The sequence below is a fragment of the Nicotiana attenuata genome, unplaced genomic scaffold (genome assembly GCF_001879085.1).
Source record: "Nicotiana attenuata strain UT unplaced genomic scaffold, NIATTr2, whole genome shotgun sequence".
NCBI lineage: Eukaryota > Viridiplantae > Streptophyta > Magnoliopsida > Solanales > Solanaceae > Nicotiana > Nicotiana attenuata.
This window is the reverse complement of record NW_017671923.1, coordinates 191,255-214,936: the sequence shown is the minus strand read 5'-3', so window position 1 is coordinate 214,936 and position 23,682 is coordinate 191,255. Positions and strand designations below refer to the sequence as shown.

General features: G+C 36.4%; 2 protein-coding genes across 7 annotated transcripts in view; one reads left to right on the top strand and one right to left on the bottom strand.

Annotated features, from left to right (window-relative positions):
- Nucleotides 1–6,232, top strand: part of LOC109210902 — a 10,331-nt gene extending 4,099 nt beyond the window's left edge. For 3 of the 6 annotated variants that reach the window (XM_019374376.1, XM_019374377.1, XM_019374378.1), the window contains 7 exons: nucleotides 478–583; nucleotides 806–937; nucleotides 1,087–1,200; nucleotides 3,974–4,459; nucleotides 4,568–4,636; nucleotides 4,716–4,788; nucleotides 6,021–6,232. In XM_019374376.1, the coding sequence (XP_019229921.1) occupies nucleotides 478–583; nucleotides 806–937; nucleotides 1,087–1,200; nucleotides 3,974–4,459; nucleotides 4,568–4,636; nucleotides 4,716–4,780 (972 nt within the window). In that variant the 3' untranslated portion in view covers nucleotides 4,781–4,788; nucleotides 6,021–6,232. Of the gene's footprint in view, nucleotides 1–477; nucleotides 584–805; nucleotides 938–1,086; nucleotides 1,201–3,928; nucleotides 4,460–4,567; nucleotides 4,637–4,715; nucleotides 4,789–6,020 lie in introns of all 6 variants that reach the window. The other 3 variants (XM_019374380.1, XM_019374379.1, XM_019374381.1) reach the window with 3 other exon arrangements.
- Nucleotides 6,233–10,385: 4,153 nt separating this feature from the next.
- On the bottom strand, nucleotides 10,386–14,327 carry LOC109210899 (tubulin alpha-3 chain). The gene is made up of 5 exons (XM_019374374.1): nucleotides 14,106–14,327; nucleotides 12,888–13,102; nucleotides 12,592–12,791; nucleotides 11,807–12,315; nucleotides 10,386–10,976 (listed from the first exon to the last, which is right to left on the bottom strand). The coding sequence occupies exons 1-5, from the start codon at nucleotides 14,216–14,218 to the stop codon at nucleotides 10,664–10,666; spliced, it is 1,350 nt and encodes a 449-aa protein (XP_019229919.1). The 5' UTR covers nucleotides 14,219–14,327; the 3' UTR covers nucleotides 10,386–10,663.
- Between the last annotated feature and the right edge of the window lie 9,355 nt (nucleotides 14,328–23,682).

Below are 23,682 nucleotides of genomic sequence, written 5' to 3'. Positions count from 1 at the left end.
TTTTTTTTAGCTATATAGTCAATTATTAGAGACTAAGTTGTTGTGAACAACTTATTATTTGATGCCAGAGTGCTCCTTAGCTGCCCAGAAAACTTAATTTGACTTTTTTTGCAAATATTTCTTTTTCTTCTTTTTCCCAAGGCAACCTTTTCCTTCAATCTGCTTGTTTGTTCAAATTCTTGTTGCTCTTGGGCTTTGACTGGATCAAATACAAGTAACAATATTTCAGCTATAGAGAGATTGGTGTGACACTGAGGAAAACTTTGATTGAAATGGTAAATTAGTTGTTACTGAACTGAATTTTGCTCATTGTCATCTTAAACCGGCTTGTCTATGTGAGATTATGATGATTGACGGTATCTTAAACCGGCTTGTCTAAGTGAGATTATGATGATTGACGGTGTTCCTAAATGAATAATCACGATAGCTGCACAACTGCAGGGGAAAATATTTATTGAATGTTTAAGCTAATGTCAGGTGCAAAATCGAATAGAGCAGTGTCTTCGGCATTACATGAGTCAGAGAGAAGTTCTGGAAACTCTCTTCATTCAGGACAAGATAGAGCCGGGATTTACTGAACTTGGTATGTTATCTAAATTTCAAGGAATACAGTTTTCCTCCATCTTGGTGTCTTCAACCATTGAACAATAGCTGAAGTTAGGTTAGTGGTTCTGCAATCTGATAGTTATATAATGTTGCTGTCATCATTTAGCAGTGTTGCACGTGTGGATTTAGTGATTTACCAATTTCACAGGTTATGTGATCATTTCTTACTCTATCGTTACAATCATCTCATGGCTTGCAGTTTGGCTGAAACTGGAAGAAGAAAATCAAGAATTTTTCCAGGCGTATCACCTGAAACTGATGGTGAAAGAGCAAATAATGGAATTCAACAAGTTGCTTGCAGAACAGGTTAAGATGACTCATCAATTACCAAGTATAATTCCTTCTCTACCTATGAATAATGGGTATCATATTTATGGATGTGGTCATTTTACCTGGTTGATACTTGGAGTGTATTGATTTCTTGTCTATCCTTGAACATCTTAGCTCTTTCTGCTTCAAGATTTTGAGACTCTCCTACAGGTCTAGCTTTTCAATACTTTTGCAATAACAACAACAACAACAACAAACCCAGTGTAATCCCACAAGTGGGGTCTGGGGAGGGTAGTGTACGCAAACCACTGCTACCTTGTGAAGGTAGAGAGTTTGTTTCCAACTTTTCAATACTTTTGCACTTGAGAAAAATTATTTGTTGAAAGCATTAGCAAATCGCAATTTTCTGCTAAGCTGGAAACTTCAGTATTGAACAAATGCTTAATCCCAGTGCCTAAGTTTTAATCACTGTCAGGCGGTTAATGTTTCATAGGTACTGCGAGGGAGAGGGGGCTAGTGAAGCCAAGAGGGACCAATATTTCATCTATAATTATAGTGTTACTCAGAAAAATGAGCGGACTCTACTCTTATGGGAATAAGAGAAGGGGAGGGTGACCTACATGTATAGTGATACTAAATCAAATCTATTCCAAAATGCACCAATTTAGTTGAGTTATATACTTCTCCCACATGGGTTGTCTAAAGTCTTCTAGAGGAGTTTATATAGGTTTTGGGCTATTCAACTCATTGCCTTTTAAGGTTTTGGGTTAGATGCTCAAATTCTTCATATGGTATCAGAGCCAACCTTTGGCAAGTCCATTTCACTTGTAAATTAAGCTTATGTGTGGACTCAAAATCAGGTGACGTGCGCAAGAGTACTTGTTGTCCCATATGTATTTTATAAGGGCTTCCAAAGAGGGTTTATCAAGGTCTTGGGTTACTCAAATAAAAGTCGCTTGTTTCACATGGACAGTGAGCAATGAAGCTTGCCACACAAACGAAAATTTGCATAAGAGAGGTATCATTTTAACCAGCAGATGTTTTCTCTGCGGGATACAAGCAGAAAGGACTCGTCAGTTGTTTTTGCATTGTCAAGTGACTGCTCAACTGTGGCTGCTTTTCTTGAATATGATTGGGTTGAAGTGGGTTATGCCAAGGTCCACGACTGACTTGTTGAGATGCTGGTACAGGAAGAAAGTCAGGAAGAGGAAGCTTACTTTGGTTGATTACTATACCTGAAATAGTTCTATTGGTGCTAGAATCATTACAGGGTTAGTTTTGGGGGCTTATTTTTGCTTTTTGGTGCCTCTGCTAATTATAAAAGGTTACAACAGCACTTTCTTGGTGCTGGATTTGTAAATTTACCTTACCTTTTCAAGAAAAGGTCTTGGTTTACTCCACCATCGGCCTAACGTTTTGGGTGCTCAAATTCTTTTGAACAAATAAACATTTTTCTTTTCCTTTCAGATCCCGAACAATGTAATGTACTGCTCGAGGAATTCATTTTTTCATGTTAGTATCGGGGATAATCTGGTGTAAAAGTAGGAATGTGATATATAGTGGCTTAGGGTGGTAAGGGTGGGGTTGAATTTGGGAATCATACAGTTTTTTCGTTAGCACAGTTCATAATTGGCTTGCTGAGTCTGGATTTTTTATTGCATGATTTCATGAGTTATTCAAATTCCAAGTCAGGATTTTCACTTCTGCACCCTTACCTAATGTGCTCTATAATGTCTTCTTCAAAAGCATAGACATGTTTAAATGTTTCAGTAGTTTCTCCATGTTAATTTTTTTGTTTATAAAGTAAATGGTATAGGGATTTTGTTTGAGCTAGAGGGGGAGGTCGATGGTGCCGGTTATCTTGAAGTTACATATTATGTGGGTAGGGGTGTTCATGGTTCGGTTTGGATCGGTTTTTCCCTAAAAAGAAACCAAACCAAGTAAGTCGGTTTTTCAAATATTAGAACCAAACCAAACCAATTAAGTCGGTTTTTCTCGATTCGATTTATGTCAGTTTTTTGGTTTTTTCGGTTATTTGTCTGTTTTTTCTTAAATATATGACATACGCTACCAAACACATATACATTTTCAATGTAACACTATCAAATCAATTGCCCTTTGAGAAATCTATTATTTACCAAGATATATTGATGATAATTGAATCAAATAGTGATGAATAATTTAAGGACTCAATTAAAAATATATTATTTTTAACACGAAATGTATTCTTACACTAAACAAAAGAAAACTACCAATCAAACTAGAATGTAAAGGTAAAGAACTATATTAAATGTGCAAACTATTAACATTTACCATAAATTTTTTGAAACTTTGTATAACAATATACATATATATAGGTGTAATAATAAATTTGAATAGCTACTCATATAGTCGGTTTGGTTTGGTTTTTTTCTGATTAAAACCAAAACCAAACCAAATTTGATCGGTTTTTAAAATTCAAAACCAAAACCAAACCAAACCAAAAAGTATCGGTTTTTTTGGTCGGTTTGGTTTGGTTTTCGGTTTGGTTCGGTTTTTCGGGTTTTTATGAACACCCCTATATGTGGGTGTGGGTGTGTGCAGAGGATGAGTTTACCTGCTAGAGGGGAGGATCGTTTCAAGAAGAATCTCTGATTATACCTGAAGAAATCTAATTGCTCGTCCCATTTTCTTTTCTTCCTTGTGTCTACAGCAAGCTTGCTTCCTAATCTGGTAGTTCACCAGAAATGCAGAAAGCTGTCAAGAAGTGATGTATTTAGCTTGTTATGTCCTGCGATATCTCTGCTGATCCACTGAGTTTACTATTATGCAAAACTCTGATACATGTGGAATTTTGAGCAGCTGTTTGTGTGTCAATTGTTTCAATAATGTGCAACAAGCATGGAGAGTACTGTTCTCTACTGGAGTGGACTGCTGCTGTTCCTGTCTAAACATACCTAGTTGATTTCTTTAATAGATAAGATTAAACATATCCAAATTGATGTCCATTTTTTATGTACTTTTTTTTGCTTATTTGTGCTGCTAAATGTGTTCTCACAAAACCTGCATTCAGGTAGCTGTCTCCTTCTAATGTTAAATTATTCCCGCCTTGCTACAGTTCATCAAAATTTGGCATGCCGTGCTGTAGAAAATGTTGGATATACTTCAAAGGCTGAACACATGCATGAGTCAATTCCTACCAGCTTACCCAACACTTTCAGTAATTGCAGCTCGGCAGTTCTTTCCTGCATGCAAACCGCAGATGATGTTTCTGCACAAAGCAGGAAGATTAATGTCACTCCAAATATCTTGTCGGCCCAAACCTCGAATATGGGGATGAGACGAACATTGGAGGGAAAGATTATTAAGACAGAACCGAACTATGCTAACAATTCTCATTTCAATATTGGTGCTCATAGCAGTTTCTTGGAGTCACGTTCTGCACTGGGTGGTGCATCTATTTCGTCAGTTAATAGCATGCAGTCGAACTCACAACCTCTTAACAGACTTCCAGATGCTGACACCACTTCATTTGGATTTTTAGGGGAAATTCCTCAAAATTTTGGTCTCTCAGACTTGTCAGCTGACTTCTCTAATAGTTCTGGTAAATCTACATCTCCCCTGCTCTTTGTAACTTTTCCAGTCATTTTTTTTTGTTTCCATTTTCCAAGTTCCGGGTCTAATCATCTTAATCTCTTCCCACCATGTTCAGATATACTAGAGAGCTACTCTAGGACTCCCTTTCTAGCAACAGACACAGGCAACTTGCTTGATCCAAATGGTAGGTACAGCATCAAGGTCAGATTACTGGTATTTTATTTATTGTTTTGGGTTACTAATGCTGCATGTCTTGCTTTCAGGAGACATTGAGAGGTTAACCAATGTATCAGATAGCTTGCAGTATGAAGGTTTTGCTGGCGATTGATTCTATTGGTAACCTTTTTCCATCTCTTGGAATTCAATCATAAAATTTACTTTGGGTCTCAGGTGTCATTTTTGTGCATTGGGCACGAAAGAACCCGTGATATGTTGTAAGATACCTTTGCTACTTTTTGGGGATTGCATGCGGTTCTGTTTCCTGAAGAGTGAACAATTGTGTCCTGTTTTATTTGGGTTCTTTTTAGAGGAGGGCTCTGTTAAGTAACTTGGTATCTAATTAGGAAATATGGTAGTAAGAAATTGAAAGGGAAAATATCAAAAAGAGATTTTAGGTGACATTGTTCTGCCATGAGGCCGATGATGGTTATTTTGAGAAAATCATCTGCAAGCTTCCATAACTTAAATTTCAGGTTTAACAAAGTGGTCATAAGAATCCATTCTAGCTAAATGATATACAAATGAAAACTTGAGGCAAAAACTAAGATAAACCATTTAGTCATCAATTAGGAGAACTTAGATTAACATCCAATAAAGCTAGCTTTACTTCCATGGAATATCCATTTTCCCCCTTGCTTTATGATTCATTTTCCTAGAAGTTTTATAGAAAGGAGCTACAGACAAAACTGAAAAGTAAGTCAAAGAAGAAAGATTATGGAGTATAAAGTATAAACAGTCATATCGTATTAAATTTACTTATTTGAAAGGTATCTGAAATAATCTCATAGATTAACAGAAAGAAACAAATGCTGAAGGATGATTATTTTCTTGGTAAGAAGATGTGCAGGTATATAAATTGATTCAATTGAATTGAAAAGGGTAACGCAAAGCCACAGGGCTTTGGTTCAACAGTAAAGGTAGTACAATGCATGATGTATCATAGGTGCACGTCACGGATTCTAATCCTGCTGGTGAACCAAGTCTGGTCTATTTAAGTGGAGAAGGGTAGAGTGGCCTAGTGTCCACCGAGTTACGCAACTGCAAACAACAAATCTCTCACTTCTAAAAAAAGAAGGTTAACGTTTATTACATGTAATGATTGGCTAAAATTAGGCCGCGCAATTTAAAGAACACTACCTGTGTTGCATGATAATAAGAGAATTAGCTATGTCTGAACAGAATTTCGGTTACATTCATAGATGACTACAAAGAACTTCTGTTAGAATCTTTTTTTTTTTGGGGGGGATGAGGAGGTGGGGATACTACTTTAGTATTACTTTCTACTTCACTGTAATCTTTCATTTGTGAGAGTTCTGTATAATTGATTCATTTTTATGTTTTTGCTGCAGATCCAGCCTCAGTCACACGTTCAAGACAATAATTTTTGTAAATGCTTTTGAAGTGGTTCAGGATTTTTCACTTTTAATGTTATGGATTGAGGTTTTCGGATATTATAATCTAAAATGATTATTTTCATGAACATGCTTGTACAAAGTTAAATGTGAATTAGCTGGTTGATACTTAAGCAAGTGATAGTATAAATGTCACTCAATGCCCATTACAGCCTTGGTTATGACTTGATTTTAATGGTAATAGAAAAGTAGATGTGCATGGTGGACTAGAAAAGTTCCACCAGATTATTTGCTTTCGTTGTTTGGATGATGAAGGTAAAGTACTACTTAAAATATAGTACTTATTACGTTACTTATTCGCTTCTTATTACGAAAATGAGTTTTGGTAATTGTATTTTCTGAATCCATGATTCAGTGGGCCTATTAATGTTTCCAAAACTTGAATCTAAGAGTCGCTTTTGCTAAAACTTGAACAGCTTCCTGAGAAGTCGCTTCAGTTATGGAATATTGAGTATTGCGAGATGCAGATTTGCCACAAGAAAACTGACGTGAATAAGTTCTTTTCCACCGCAAGTAAAGTTGAGTCAGATATGCTGGATTTAGTCAAATATAAATACCGTAGAACATCCATCTTTGCAAATATTCAGCAATAATAGAGCCGACAGATTTTTGGTTAGCTGAATTTAATTAATGATAGTCATCAGGTAACGTCACCTAAGGTGACCAGCTACAAGTTTTTGGAATCCCAACAATATTTTCTATGTAAAAAGAATCTGGAAAGCCATTAGGCTTTGAAGGATAGGGGAGACCTTTTTTCTGGGTTGGTGCGCGCCGACAGGCTCAAAATTACCTCCGCATGACACCTTTCGCTCATCCATTCATTTTTAGCCTCTCATCTTCTCTAGAGAAGCAAAACTCGAACGGATAGAACAGATGGTCCAACTACATAACTTTTTCTTTTTCATTGCTATCACACCTCTTTTTTTTTCCCCACACAACCCTATTACGAGGTTGACTTAGAAGAGTTTTTCCAATTAAAGTGACGTTTTGAAAAGGGATTGTTTATTATTTACAGTCGCCATTTGGAATTGAATTTTTGGTGTTCCAAGCCACCTTTTATTGAATCCCCAATCAAAAGGAAGATTTGACTCCTAATTTATGGTCTACAAAAACAGAAGACTGAGTAAGGAATTCTGTTGACCGGGGAAGGTGTAAGGAACCCTCGAGTCCCGTGGTTCTAGCACGGTCGCTTTATTGACTAATGTAAGGCTTAAATCAATTCTTGATTATTCTTGTATTTTATTGGTTATGATTTGCCTATTACCGCCTAATTAATTATTGATTAATTACTATGACCTAGATGCGGTACGCACACAAGGTACTTCTTTGAAATTAGATGTTAAACCAAGGTACGGAATGTACACATGGTTAAAACATATTTATTTTATATTTAAAGGTATCACGACTCGGGAATGCGCACATGTTCCTTTTATTACTTAAGTATATCAATCCAAGGTTCGGATGTGAACAGATGGGCTAACATGTAAATAATATCTAAAAAATTTCTAACATTTTAGAGTATTCCATTTATTTTGTCTCTTTCAGTTTCGAGATATTTAATTATATATTTTTAGTATTTTTTTAAATATTTAAAAGTAAAAATTAAATAAAGAAGTAAAACGAACTAGCTGAATCATCTTAAAGTTAAAGCACATACAGAATATTCAATCTATCATACTAGAAGGAATTCACAACAACTATATACTAATTACTACTTCATCTTCTACTACAGCTTGCCAATTTGCACAAAAGTTACTATACAAAATTTTACGTGAATTTCTACATTGAACAAAAATAATTTTTTTTTACATGCAAAGTTGATGATTTTAAAAAGGACTTATGGAAACATCTACACATATATTCTTTACCTATGTTGAAGAAAATAGAAAGACAAGAGCATACTGTGAATATTCTCTTTCAAATTTAACATTTTAGCAAGAAAACTATTTTTTACCTCTAAACTAGTTTGACTCTAACAGTGGATAGAGTACGGTTTAGGAATATTTTTGCTTCAAATAAAAGTAGATATAATTTAGATAGAGTAATGGACTTTTATTTTATTTTAACTGGACAATCTTTAAAATAAATCCTAATACTAGACAATTAATATGGAGAAGAGAGATCCAAAATTTGTAGGAGAACCAACTAAAGATTCAACCGATCAAATCACCTCAAATAATTACATATCCGATTTATCTTTTAAAATTTCAACTAGATTTAGTCCCAAACCTTTTCCGATGTCAAAGTTATTCTCCACGTTACTTCTTAAATTGATGCCTTTTCTAAGTAGAACTCAAATAGTAAAAGTATGCAACTATATCCATTTAGCATGTTTGGCAGTTGGTTTTGAATTCACCAAAAAAAAAAAAAAAAAAAACAGAAAATTTCATGCATTAGACTAAAAGCATGGAACTAACTAATAAGATTTTAACAAATCATTACATGAATCTCTACTTCAACCACATCACAAAAATAAACAAATGCTAAATTAATTAATGTTAAGAAAAAGAGAAGAAGTAATAAACCTTAAGAAGCTTTTCAATATTAATAAAAGAAAATCAGTGAATATAATTCTTTGCTTGGAGAGCAAGGTTTAAAAATGAAACTCTGGTGATCAAACTCTTCCGGACCAAAGCTAACCACCACCAGAATCACGAATTGAACCTCGAATTTCGACCTTGAATTTCAGTTAAGCTCCATCGTCATCAAACTCTGTCTTAATTTTCTTAATTAATTATGAAGACTTAAAAGGAATCTCAAACTAACACAGAAAGAAATTGCTTTTCAATAAAACTTTTTTCTTTCCAAATCAAACCTTTTTGCTTTCTAAATATTTAAAAAGGATAAATAAAGGATATGGGGGTTGAGACTTTTGACGTTAGGGAGTTGGGGAATGGGGTTGAGAGGAGGAAATAGTGGGGTTAGTTGTGAGGGAGTTGAGTACGTAAGGGATTGAGGGAAGTTGGGTTTGATAGCTTATTCAAATCAGATTTTTGAGATAGCAAACTTTTCTCTTTTGACATCACTTTTTTTTGTCTTTTATTTTAAAAGATAAATTAAATTATTAAAAATATAAGAAGATTAACCAACATTTCTTACAATATAGAAAAATTAAATATTTACATGTATTTTAAATAATACTAAGAAAAGATACCATAAGTTGCTTATTAAAATTCTAATTAAAAGAAACCATATATTGTTTGTAGATTTTCTTTTTTCCTTTACAAATAGAAATAAAATATGTATTCTAAGAATGTTTATATTTATTTTGTAGTTTTTAATTTTCTTAAATAAACTCTACTAAAAGTAAGACAAAAGTTTAAAGTATCACGAAGACCTAAAAAAAACTATTTACATCAAAATAGTATGGAATTCGGTGTGGTAAAAAATTAGTTGTTCACAATTACTTCCATGATCGCACAAAGAGTTCAGAAGAAGCCTAATTCTCTACATTGTCTATAAGAGGAGGATACTGTGTTTAATTTATCGATGTAGAATGGATGTCTATATATTTTTAATGTGAGATTAGTCGTCCTCGTAAACTTGCTATTTACTAATGTTTGATGGTACCTTTGCCTGTTTACTCTACTATCCGAGGAAACTACCAAACAAAATCAAGTCTTGATACTTCATTATCAAGAGTTGAGTTTCCCAACAGAAGTTTTTGAAGATTAGGCAAACACAGTCCAACAGATCAAAGTTATTTGTATACTTTTGTTCTCTTTTTGTTGTAGGGAGGAGTTTGTAAATGATGCAGAATCAATTCTTAGCATCTTAGAATCCCTATAAGATGTGAAAGGGACGGGTGAAATTCAAAAATAGCCACAGTTTCAAAAGTAATTGAAATTTAGCCACGTTTTATGTAAAGATAAATCTGAACGGAAATACTGTTTAAAATCTGAAAAATATTCCAGCATAATATACTGGAGTTTGAATTTTCTACATGTGAACTTCCAACATAATATACTAGAGTTCCAGCATAATATGCTAAAAATTCATACACAGGTGCTCCAATCTCCAGTATATTATGCTGGAACTTTTCGTGTGTTGAAGTTCATACACAGGTGCACCAATCTCCAGTATATTATGCTAGAACTTTTTGTGCTGCAGTGATTATTTTTCAAAGACTTTGCAAGCGCTAACTATTTTCAACTACCAGTCCGAAAACTGAAAGGGACTTCTTTTTAATGTTTTGCTCAACCCGTAGTTACATAAGCACTTAGTGCTGTTTTTATAATACAATATCTCTTAAATAAATCACCTTTCTCTCACTCTCGAATAAATAAATAAATAAGTATAGACTTGAGCTTTCAAGGGTTCACCGTTGCTGCATCAAGAATCTCATTCTTTGTTGAACATCTACAAATTACTTGATAAAGGATCATAATGGAGAGATTATACGATCATATGATCAATCGCTGTTCAGCATAGTAAATATATTTGGACATGAATGCAAAGGAATGGCAAACTACAATGTAGACAACTGATATGAGAAGTTATACAAGACAGCAAACTACAACAAAAACACATGCAAGGCACTAGGCCGACACTCCGAACCCTGTCTTCAAAGATGGTCTACATCAATATTCATCACCGTCTTCCTCATCATCAACTCCTTCAGCACCCACTTCCTCGTAATCCTTTTCAAGCGCAGCTAAATCTTCACGGGCTTCAGAGAACTCTCCCTCTTCCATGCCTTCACCAACATACCAGTGGACAAATGCCCTCTTAGCATACATGAGATCAAATTTGTGGTCAATGCGTGAGAACACCTCAGCAACAGCAGTATTATTACTGATCATGCAGACAGCTCGTTGCACCTTGGCCAGATCACCCCCAGGTACTACTGTAGGAGGCTGGTAGTTGATTCCACATTTGAAGCCAGTTGGGCACCTGTTAAAATCCAAAACCAAAAAAAAATTACGATTTGGTGGCATCCACATTAGAGAAGGGATGGACAGGAATTTGGCAGTAAAAGAAATTACTAACAGACCGTTAACATGCAGCGAGAGCATTCTGCCTTGGAGATAAAAAGAAACATGCAAAGAGTGAACCTCACATGGTTTAGACACATCATGCCTAGGCTGTAAAGGTACAAGTCAAATAGGATATTCAACAGCACCAGTAAGTCCAGGCACTAATATATTGGAGATGATCCCAACAAAGCTCCGCATACTTCTTGAAGCGTGGACCACATGTTCATGCAATGAAGGACCAGGACACTAAATCATGCTAAATAACAATATCATTGCCAGGTACCGGCTAAATATCTGTTACTCTCAAACTAAGCAGTACTAACTACACTCCCAACCATTGATCACATGTATTCCCAATATACTCCCATTAGTGCACTTGATTACGACTAAATAATTATGCATATCAGACAATTGTTTCTTGAGAAGAAAAAAACATGTTGCTACCAGGATAAAAATCGAAATCTAATGCAGAATGGGTTCCAAATCATGTAACTCTAGCTATAAAGGGTGTCAATGGAAAAAGATGGGGGAACAAACAGGATCAGAATTAAAAACTTGTTTACAAATGTAGTTTTTGGTTCACCGTGTCCGAAGAATTCTGATTAAAGGCCTTTCCTTTTTACCGTCAAATTCTAACCAAAGGCTCTAATTTAGATCAAATTACATATAAAGCCACTAAACAGCCAGTGTCAAGTAGTTTCTTATAACAAGAAAGGCTCATGCTTGCACCTAGTGCGAAATACTTACCAGTCAACAAACTGAACAGTCCTCTTCGTTTTAATAGTAGCCACAGCAGCATTGACATCCTTGGGAACAACATCTCCACGGTACATGAGGCAGCAAGCCATATATTTTCCATGCCTTGGATCACACTTAGCCATCATGCTTGAGGGCTCAAAAACTGCATTTGTTATCTCAGGGACAGATAGCTGTTCATGGAATGCCTTTTCTGCTGAGATCACAGGGGCATAGGATGAAAGCATAAAGTGGATGCGAGGATATGGTACCAGGTTTGTCTGGAACTCAGTAATATCCACATTAATAGCTCCATCAAACCGTAATGAGGTGGTCAAGGATGATATGATTTGAGAGATCAGTCGATTCAAATTGGTATATGTAGGCCTCTCAATGTCTAGGGATCTCCTACAGATATCATAAATGGCTTCATTGTCCAACATGACAACAACATCGGTGTGTTCAAGAAGGGAATGGGTTGAAAGAACACTGTTATAAGGCTCAACAACAGCAGTAGATACCTGAAATTAACAAGAAAACTCAAGTTAGTAAGTAGGGAAATGACCTACAGATTAGTGTCAAAGGTTACATATGCTGTTAGTAAAAACATCATCAAACATTATGGAACATGAGCTAAAGATAATACCTAAGAGTTAGACATAATGTCATTTATCATGAAAGCTACTACTATAACAACCTATATGGAGAAGTCTCATCTAAAATTAAAGTCTTAATCTTGTGCTTTATTGCTATGCTAAACAAATGTAATAGCGCTTTGCTAAAGCATGACTCTGCACCTGGGGAGAAGGATAAATAGTAAATCCAAGCTTAGACTTTTTTCCATAATCCACAGATAGACGTTCCAGCAACAATGACCCCAATCCAGAACCAGTACCACCACCAACAGCATTAAACACCAAAAATCCTTGCAAACCCGTGCAATTGTCAGCCAATTTCCTTACTCGATCAAGGCAGAGATCGACAATCTCCTTTCCAACTGTGAAGAAAGTTAATACAACCAAAAATCAGGCGCATCTGACAAAAATTATTCACAAAACAAAGAAATGGCTCTTTAGTTCTCCAGGATAACTACCTGTATAATGCCCTCTGGCAAAATTATTTGCAGCATCTTCCTTTCCTGAAATGAGCTGCTCAGGATGGAAAAGCTGGCGATAAGTCCCAGTTCTCACCTCATCAATAACAGTGGGTTCGAGATCGACAAATATAGCTCTTGGGACATGCTTCCCAGCACTGGTTTCGCTAAAGAAGGTATTGAAAGCATCATGTCCTACACCAGGTGAGTTGTCACTGCAAGTAAAACAAAGAACTTACTCATCAGCATGCACTAGAACTCCACCCTCTAGCTAAAAGAAGGAGAAAAGAGAAACCACACCAACTTCCAACTCAAATAATTTACAGGCAGAAGTTGAATTGCTTGTCAATCATAAACCTGTGGCTCTTGTGACCATTAATATTGCCATGACAAAACTTTGCACATATCAGACGAAAACAACCTCTGGTTGAAGATAGCTTTTCATTTTGCATGATTAGAAGAAAGTATCACAAAACAACAACAAAGAAAAGAGTGCACAAAATTGCATCAAAACAACAAATTGTTACCATTCATCAAATCAATCAACTAGCAATCAATCCCAAACATAGTAGAGGTCTGGCTGTATGAATCCTCTATATCCGTTTTGCTCTATCCGGCTCATGAACATATATATCATCACAAACCCTCCAAAGGAACACCACAACTAAAGCCAATTATGTAATCCATGTTTCTAACTACACCAGAAAATGTCAATTGAAGACAAAGCATAGCATAGGCAAGGCCTAAACCATCTATCCATCATTAGTATTACTGGGACGAGACTTTGCACATCTCGAGTCAAACTAGAGAAGATCCTTTTCATTTCCCATGAATAAAAAGGTGAATCACAAAACAATCAGCAAATAACTGAATCATGAAATTGCTAGATTAGTGAATTTGAATGGGTTTGGGTATTTGACAAATGGAATGACCAACTGTAACCATTTTTACATGTGTTCACAAAAACCCACCATAACAAAGCCAAACATGTTAAATGGGTATCCAAAATAACATATGAAAAATGTTTAAAGAACACACGATATAAACCAATCAATCCATCATACATAAACCAATAGAATTATCAATGAATCAATCAACTAGACCTTGATCCCAAACTAGTTAAGGATCGGGGATATAGATCAGCTATATATTTAAACAACACAGATAGATAGAGAGATAGATATAACAATATTGATATATATGTATACATATATATACCTAGGCATCATGCCATCAGGATTGATGTCATGTTCAAGGCAATAGAGCTCCCAACATGAATTTCCAACCTGAATCCCAGCTTGACCTATGTGTATGCTTATTATTTCTCTCATTTTCCCCAATTTTAATATTTCTCTTCACAATCAAAACCTAATGAACAACCAGCCTCTTTTCTCTTTCTAGGTTTGTGATTGTGAAGAAGAAGAAGAAGAAATGTAACTCTCTTTCCTCACTCTATATGATATATTAATATATGGAGGTGGGGTGGGGTGGGTGGGTGGGTAGGGGGTGGGTGCCCTTTTTTCGAATTCCCTTAAAGGGTAAGGACAACTTGATAAGTGTTTGGAATCCGCCCATTTGCTGCCAGCTTTTCTCTGGGCCCGCCCTTTCCGCCAACCCATTTTTATATGACCTTTTTACCCCTTTAGATATTTTTTCCCGTGCGAGCCGATCATCACCATTAGATACCCAAATAAAAGATAACAATTTTAAATTTTAATAATTGAATCTTCTTTGTGGAAATTCATTTTATATGTTGAACCTTCTATTTTACTATATCAAATTATCAATTATGTGGGGAGAAAAGTGATGTTTACAAGTATCTCTTTGCATTTTTAACCTAAAAAGGAAAAAAGTAAATGTAAAACAGAAAAAGAAAATGGGATGGAGTGGAGCTTTTAATTTTATTCCTTTTGTTGTCTTTGTACCACTCATGCATACAATTCTTTATTCTATGTACGTCATAGCACGGGTTCAAGCGAATTTCTAACTTTTGACATGAAACATAAATTTATACGTAAAATTTATTTAAGTTAAAATAAATGGTAGATATAAGCTCAAAACTCTAAATATATAATACTCCAATTCTAAAAATCTTAAAAGTTGAATCCATATGATTTAAATCCTGAATCGTCTTTGCGTCATAAAATATGAGAGTATAAAAGATAATACTGTAACGAGTGCATGTCAGCAGTAATTTGGTACAATCTCGTGCATTAAGAATGTAGTGTATTTATTACTTATTTATATGATAAACCTTTGCTTATTCTAATACCATGCATGGTAGTATATGTGAAGTCAAGTAATAAGGTGCTCACTAAGTGTATTTGTAGGTAATAATATGTAATGAATTTTTTATCTGAATAGTATGTTTTTGTTGTTAATAATGTGAAGGTTAACTGATTCCTTTGTTTGGAGAAGATATATAGATGATAAGTGTTATAGAAATTAGTGGCATTCATTTCTTCTATGGACATATTAGAATTTTGAGTAGAATGAGTAGCGATTTATAATTTATAGCCTGTTTGGTCAAGCTTCTCCCGCCCAAAAAAAACGTGATCTTTTTTCAAAGTTGAAGTGTTTGGCCAAACTTTTAGGAAAAAAAAAAGTACTTTTGAGTAGAAGTAGAAACAGTTTTGGAGAAGCGTAGCTCCAGAAGCGCTTTTTGAAAAACACTTTTGAGAAAAATACACTTAGAAGTATTATTTTTACAACTTGGCCAAAAACTAATTATTGCTCAGAAGTGATTTTCAAATTAATTAGCCAAACACAAACTGCTTCTCACCAAAAGTACTTTTGAGAAAAATACTTTTAGAAAAACACTTCTAAAAATAAACTGATTTAAGAAGCTTGACCAAAGATGCTATTAGATTACATAACATTTCTTAAAACAGTGCCAGTTCAACTAAAGTATCCAATTAACATTTCCTCAGTGAAACTTAAAAATTAATCAACCTTTGTAACTTAGAGTAGGTCATAGAATTTAGAGCATAAATAGTAATTGCCAAACGATAATGCAAATTAAGGGGTAGAAACAAAATTATGTAAAAAAATGTGGACCACGGTGTCCATGTGACAGGATAAGTGAGGCTTCCATTTGCACTTAACAACTAGAGAGGTGTGTGTTGCTGGATTTAATTGGCTGCTTCGCTGTTTCTTGTACTAAAAAAATTTCTATTTTTCAATCATACAAACTACTGTTATTTTCCGTTTTCCCCTTCCTAGGGAGTGATTTTAGATTTTTCTTTTTTCTTTTCCAGTTTAAAATTGTGGATGTTCAATAAATAGTCAAAATTTGGAATACTTGACGTTGGTGTGAGTTGGAGGAATTCTATAAATATATGAGTTATAGAGGGTAATCATAATAATCGATAGAGTCTGTCCTCGACAAAAGAGGACACACACACAAACATATATATATATATATATATGGAATGCATGTATATATACAATAATAATTACTTCTTTATTTCATTTTACCTCATTATTAATATAGGATCTAGATAAAAACAAATATATACCACATGCAAATTATTTTCGTAAATATTTCTATAAGTAGAAAAGCAACCATATTGACCATTTACGTAGAATTAATAGGGAACGAACAGCTCAACAACACATGATATTATGCAGGACAATGCGTAAGCAAATGAAGACAGAACAAACATAATAATAGGACGAAGATAATGTTACATATAAACTGTATAAATGAGTGGAAAATGAAAGAAAAGCAAGTGTGCCAACTCAGACGAGGGCCTTTAAATAATGGTTTGGTACTTCTTCCTTTTTTTCATATTGATTGATATTGATCTGTTGCCTGTCGTTGGACAACGAAAGTATAAATTTATCTTTAGTGAAAACTGGCAAATATTATTTAGTTAACATTTTCACTCATCAAGTGGTTATATTCCTTTCAGTCTTCTAAGAATATTACGTAATAATTAGCTAGTGCGTGTGTTTAATTAATCAATGCATGCAAATTATATTGTCGGCTATAATCCAGATTGGATAGGTACACATAGTAAATTCGCGTGGAAATAAATCACTTGATCACTATCACAATTGCAAAACCATCAAATACGTACAACGAAGTCTAATGAACTATATATGTAAGTGATCACAAGATTTTTATGCGTAAAATGAATTAATATCTTAAGTATCACACGAATGGACTATATTAATATAGGCAATATAACTGTACTACGAATTAACACATATAGCCTACTAGTAATATATATTTGGGATAATTTTAGAGACTTCCCTTCAGATTTCGCTTTACTACGGAAGTTTTCTGAATTTGATTGACGGATCCCGATTCGCCTAAAATTTGGTGGATCCAACAGATACGGTCTTGTGAGCAACCATGACTAATGTTATTTTTTGGTGTTTCGGGATCATAAAAATATTATGCACAACCACATGAAACCCACCCGCGCTATGCACGACCACTTGGATCCTACTAGTGCTTTAAAAGTTGATCACGAACTCTGATTGACCTGAAATTTGGTTGGTCCATCGAAAACGGCCTAGTGACTAATGATTATTGCTTCACCATGACTAACATTATTTTTTGGCATTTCGGGAGTCATAAAATAGGAATTAATAATTATGTCTATTTTTTATGTATTTATATACATGATTATTTTCCTCAATTTGGTTGATGGACTTCTATTGATCTACAAATTTTAGTGGAACTATCGGATATGGCCTCGTGAGAAATACTCACCATGACTTCTTTTTTGGTGTTTTAGGGTTATAAGAATACTATGCACGGCCACACGAAACCTACTCGTGTTATGTACGGTCACTTGGACCCACCAGTGCTAACAAAATTGACAGACTCTGATTGCATGCATGAAATTTGGCGGATCCATAGAAACGGTCTTCTAAGCAATACTCGCCATGACTAACATCGTTTTTTGGCATTCCGAAGTCATGAAACAGGAACTAATGATTTTTTCATTTTTCATGTGTTTATATACATGACGATTTTCCCGAATTTGGTTAACGGACCTATAAATTGGTGGATCCATCAAATACAGCCTTATAAGAAATACTTACCATGATTAGCGTCGTTGGTATTTTTGAAGGATGTTGGTATTTTCTTGTTTAATCCTCCATTGCTCTTTATAGACAACATCAGTACGCTTCAACTCGTGGTGAATCCAGTCTTACATGCTTGCATGAAATCAAGCTCGAGAAAAGGTTGTCCAAGGAGCTGTAGTGACCAAATTCATTCAATCCTTACACCAAATTGCAGACATCTTCACCAAACTTCTGGCCAAGCTTCAATTTAAATCACTATGCACCAAGCTAGGCGTTGTCCAAAATCTCAACTCTAGCTTGAGGGGGATGTTAGACAACTTGATTAACCCAACTCACGTGGTTAAGGGGCAACTGTGTTCTAGTGGAATTAGGAATCCCGCACATATGCTTATGTATACTAGGTGTATAACTTATTAATTCTATGGATCGAGCTATGTAAACCCTAGCTGAGAAGAAAAGGAATAGAAGAAGGAAATGAGCTGAAGTAGGAAATGCAAAAACTGATTCTGTTAAAACTGAAAATACAATGTACAAACGACCCATATTTATAGAAATGACTAACCGAGTTTGGACATCTAACTACCTAGTGTTAAATAGACTAAACTACCTTAGTTTGTTATACATTAAGTCACCCTTCTCACAACACTCCCCCTCAAGCTAGGTGGTGTAAACGCATCAAGCACACCTAGCTTGGAACTCAAGTACTCATGCTGAATTCTGCTTAATCCCTTTGTCAACACATCAGCTTGTTGTTCTCTTGTTCCAACATACTTGGTCGCAACCAGTCCTTCCAATATCTTCTCCCTTATAAAATGACAATCTATATGTCGCGCCCCCTTTTTCTCGCGAAATCGGGTTTATGACATTTGGGAAGACAACTCGTTCCCTTTTGGGAATTGGGTTTAATGGAATTGAAGAGTCGCCACCTAATGATTTAAGTGCATTAGGACACTAAGAAGGGTTTGAGTTTGGATAACCAGAGATTAGGTAAGGGCTTGAAATTATTCCAAGGGGAAGGTGTTAGGCACCCCTCAGAATCCGCTAGTGTGGTTCCCGGCCAAGCTATTGTTGTGACTTTAAGTACAAATAACACGTAAGCAAGTAAGACTTCAAATAAGAGGGGATTTCACATAATGGTTGCAAATTGATGAAGTTAAAAGAAACGGAAGGAAAGCTGAATTTTGAGAAAAACAATTTGAAATTTGAAAATAAACAAGTAAAAGGGAGGGGGGGTCTTAGGTTTATAAATAATATGGATCACCCCACAAAAAACCCGATAATCACTTATACACGTGGTGTTATCGCGTGATCATCATATCCATATCTACCCTTTCCCACCCCGTTAAGGTATTAAAGCGCAGAATAGTCTCGTTTTCTTATCGCATGCTATTACCCGCCCCAATCCTATCAGTCCCGGAGGCATTTAGAACTACTAATCCTAAAGGGAAGGGATGTTGGGCTTTTATAGTTTCAAAGGTAATAACACTAAGACGACAAGCAAGAACACATATAACAAGTATGGGAAAGCACATAAACAAATAAGGCTCAAACAGGCCTCCTTAGATCAAAGAAAAGCATATAGTTTAGCATGTCTTGCATGTACTGATTAAGGTCTGATTAAACTTAAAAGCTGGGGCAGGCTGATTTATCACATATTTCCAGATAAGAAGTCCGAATTAGGCTTGCCTGCTGGTCGTAATTGATAAAGACTGATGCAGTTTAAAACTTTACCCTAAGGCTTGCCTAGGTGTGGGACAAAAACTCCTATAGACATGATATCTACTGATTTCAGAAAAGAATGAAATAGATTGAATACATACTGATTAAGAGGGGTTACCAGATTATTAAAGAAAAGCCAACTTTAGCAAAAGTTGCAGGTTCTGCAAGCATTATTACTGGTTTTAGACTCATAAGCGGGTGGAAACGTTTCAGACTTGGTTGATAGTTCCTATAGGCATGTTTTCTACGCGTTGTTGATTTTAAACACTTTTATAGATATGAAAAAAATGCAGAAAACCTACAACATGATATCTAGGTGTTGCGTGATATCTGATTACATTTTTGGGTTATTAGGACCTATAGACAAGTTTTCCTGGTGAAAAACGGGTATGCAAGAATCAGAAGGGACCTATAGGCATATTTTCTACATGCGTGTGCAGAAGCTATAATATCTACATGAAAGTGTAGGATCCCTATAGTCATGGCATCTAAATGAGAATGCTGAAGTTCTTATAGACGTGGTAACTAAATGAGAATGCAGAAGTGCTTATAGGCATGAAAACTAAATGAGAATGCAGAAATGCTTATAGGCATGAAAAATGCAAAAATCTTATAGGCATGGAAACTACATGAAAAATGCAGAAATTAGAGATTCCTATAGGCAAGTTATCTACCCTTTTTACATGCATGGTTTTCCCTCCCTGTTCACTAAACATCCCCGAAAGTTTATTACAAAGTTATTACAGTGCTTACACCCCAAATACATCACCATGTTAAGCCAAAGTGCAGTGTGGAAGGGCCAGCCCTCAGGTGTCCAAGTTCAGAGGGAACTCAAGGTCCCAAGGCAAGGCTCACAAGAGGGGGGCAGAACCTAGAAACTAAGAGAGAGTGCAAGTGCAGGATTTTGAAAGGGGAAAGGGGAAAGGGAAACAGTTCATATTGGTACTCATAAGGATATAGGGAATGGGGAGTTGCAAGAAGTAGTGGGCATAATCCAACAATGGGAGGTGCTTGCACACCCATAAGCCTACTGGAACACATTGTTTAGAGGTCAGGATCCCCTAAGGGATCAAGTTTAATCCATAGACAATAACTTGCATATTGCCATGTTTTAAACTGTAACTCAAAGCACACAAAGGGAATATGGAGGAGGGGTTCATAACAGAAACAAGCAAAAGAAAACAACATGCTAGTTTAAGTATTTAAATCTGCAGAAGTGATAAAGTTGACATAGATGTAGAAAGCTGTAAGTAAACACATTGTGGTGATGCTGAAAATTAAAATTAGGACATACCAGTTTCAAAGGAAACAAACAAAGAGAAAGTGCAGTAGTCTCGTGAAAGCCACAAAATAGACAAGAAGTCAGTGCTANCTGAAACTTCAACAGCTTTTGTTCTAGTTGGGATGCATTTTCCTTGGGGACCAGAGTACCATGAGTGACCTCTACCCGTTCAGCTGAGTTGTTCGAATCTTCCATTTTTCCTTTGTTTTTGTGTCTGACAGGACTAGGAGGAGGAGTAGGTGGAGGGCCCCTGGATCTCGTAAAATATGATGATGTTGCCAGAGTTCACGAACTAACCTTTGGGGAGGGGAATAAACAAAAAGTAAAAACAAAAGGTAACAAGTCAGTAAGGATTATATATTAAAAAAAAAATGTTGCAATATTTAAACACGTAGTGCTGAAATATAAAGCGCGTCTTAATTTTGGGGACCTCGTTGTACCCAAGGTAGGCCTAGCGACAAGTTAATTTGGAGAACTTAGAATGCTAAATGCCTCATTTTATTGATAAAAGGTAGACGAATCCCAAAACGACACTAAATAACAAGAAAATAAAAAGTCACTAATGGCCATCGGCCTTATTACATCTCATAAAGCGAAAAAAATGAAAAATTCCTATCTATTTGGTCCCGGAGGGACCTTCCCCAGACTCGACATTGTCGGCTCCATCGAACAGCTCTCCCAGCTCACGCAGTCCTAGTAGCAGGTAAGCTCTGGCCAGATGTCCGCCTTCATTTCCTTCAGCAGTCCGGCAATCTTCGACCCTCTTCAGAAACTTCTTTTCCAACTCTACTATACCCCGCTCCAAATAGACCAATCGCTTGTTGGCGCTGATAGCCATATCCTTTCACTCTTCAATTAGTTTTTGATTGGCTTCCTGTATTTCGCGGTGCTCGCTTTCACATTCTCGAATCCTCTTGCGCAGTTGGTTGTACTTGACTTGTGCTTCAGCCTTTTCATCGATGATCCTGTGACCTCGAACAAACCCGGGTTGACCCAGACCATTGTGATTGTCCTCCAGCCAGCCTGAATAGTGTGGGTTACAACCAGCACGGTATCTGTCTGGTTCGATGGTGTCCCTTCCCATGACGATCTTGCAGTGCCACATATGCTGAGCTTGGCACTTGTAAGGACTATCGTCAGCCTGGAAGTCAGCTCGAAAATGACTCATCTTGTCGACCCTTGGTATAACCTGCTTCCTACCAGCCTGTCTCATAACTCGGAGAGGGACATAAGGGTAGGTTCCCCTCAAACCGATCAGTATCAGAAATGGCGCATCCCTGGATCGAACGATGAATTCTTCAGTGGGTAACCACTCGAACATCCATTGTACTCGGTCCTCAGTCAAATCATCAAAGAGTTCGACCCATTCTCTAGCATTCTCCGTTTGGGCGAACATATTGGGCATGTAATTCATTCGCTTTGGGTGATGAAAGGTGATATGATCGTCCCAGTCCCTTTGATGGATTTTCTGTCGGTACTCACCCTTTTGGAGATGTTCCATGAGCCAAAGTTGAAGTAGAAGATTACAACCCTCGAAATGTTTGGCTCCCTATTGACACCTTTCTAGGGCTCGATATATCTCTGCAATGATCATTGGCACAAGACTGAACGGTTGTCCGTCAATTCCTTCCATTAGAGTTTTGGTGACCATAGCTAGCCTGGTATGGATTCTTGCTTTCTTCATTGGAAATACTATCATCCCCAAGAAACAGAACATGAAGACAAATACCCTTCGATGAATATGCCCCAATGATGTAAGGGCGAACTCATCAGGATAAGTACGGTAAGATTTGCTGTGGCCGTACCTCTCGTACAAATAGTCAAAGGGAATGTATGACTCTTTCAAACATGTCAAGTCTGGATTCTTCTTTAGACCCATCATTTTGAGAAAACCTCTACCTTTGCGATTTTCTGGCATTAACAAACCCGGAGTTTCCCACGGTATTCCAGCCAGTCCTCCTATTTCCTCGAGTAGGGGTGTCATCTCAATGTCTCCGAAGCGGAACACAGACCTATCACAATCCCAGAATAGGGTAGCAACCTCTATGATCTTGTTGTTGGGTTGAATTTCCAAGAGAGAAGGTAGGTTTCCCAGGTATTTCCGGACAAGAGTCTGATCACTGGAATGAAGATCCTTCCACCAGCTTAGCAATTTTGGGTGGATGTTGGTGACCATGCCGAATCTAGGAACTTCGTGCCTCATATTTCTGCAAGACAAAGGTTAGGCCCTTACCCCCACCAGACTCGACTATTTAATATCAACAATTGGCATAAAAGCATTTTAATTCTCCAAATAAATGCACAAAACGTGGTAGTGTTCGTTTGGGTTTTTTGTTAAAACCCAGTGGACTTTGGACAAGGCTATCTTAAAGAGTCATTATACGGACAACATAACTGACTTGGCTAGGTTTGACCATGATGCATGCACAACTAAACAGATTAAGGTTTCTATGGGGTTTTGGACTGGTACCCTTGAGCGGACAACTCAAGGGGGAAAGGCACGGAACCGTCGACTACACCGTTGATCGACTGGTTTTACCACAAATATTCCGAATTTAGGGAGTGATAATATCGGAAGGGCGCAACCACTCATTATAAGCGTTGCTATGATATTTTGTTTGGCACGAGTGGAATATGACGTTGAAAACATGCTTATGCGATAATTAAAACAAGTTGTCATGTATTTGTACGTTCAAAAGCAATAATTACAACAATTCCTCATAATTTAAAACAGTTGTAAAGGAAAGCAGT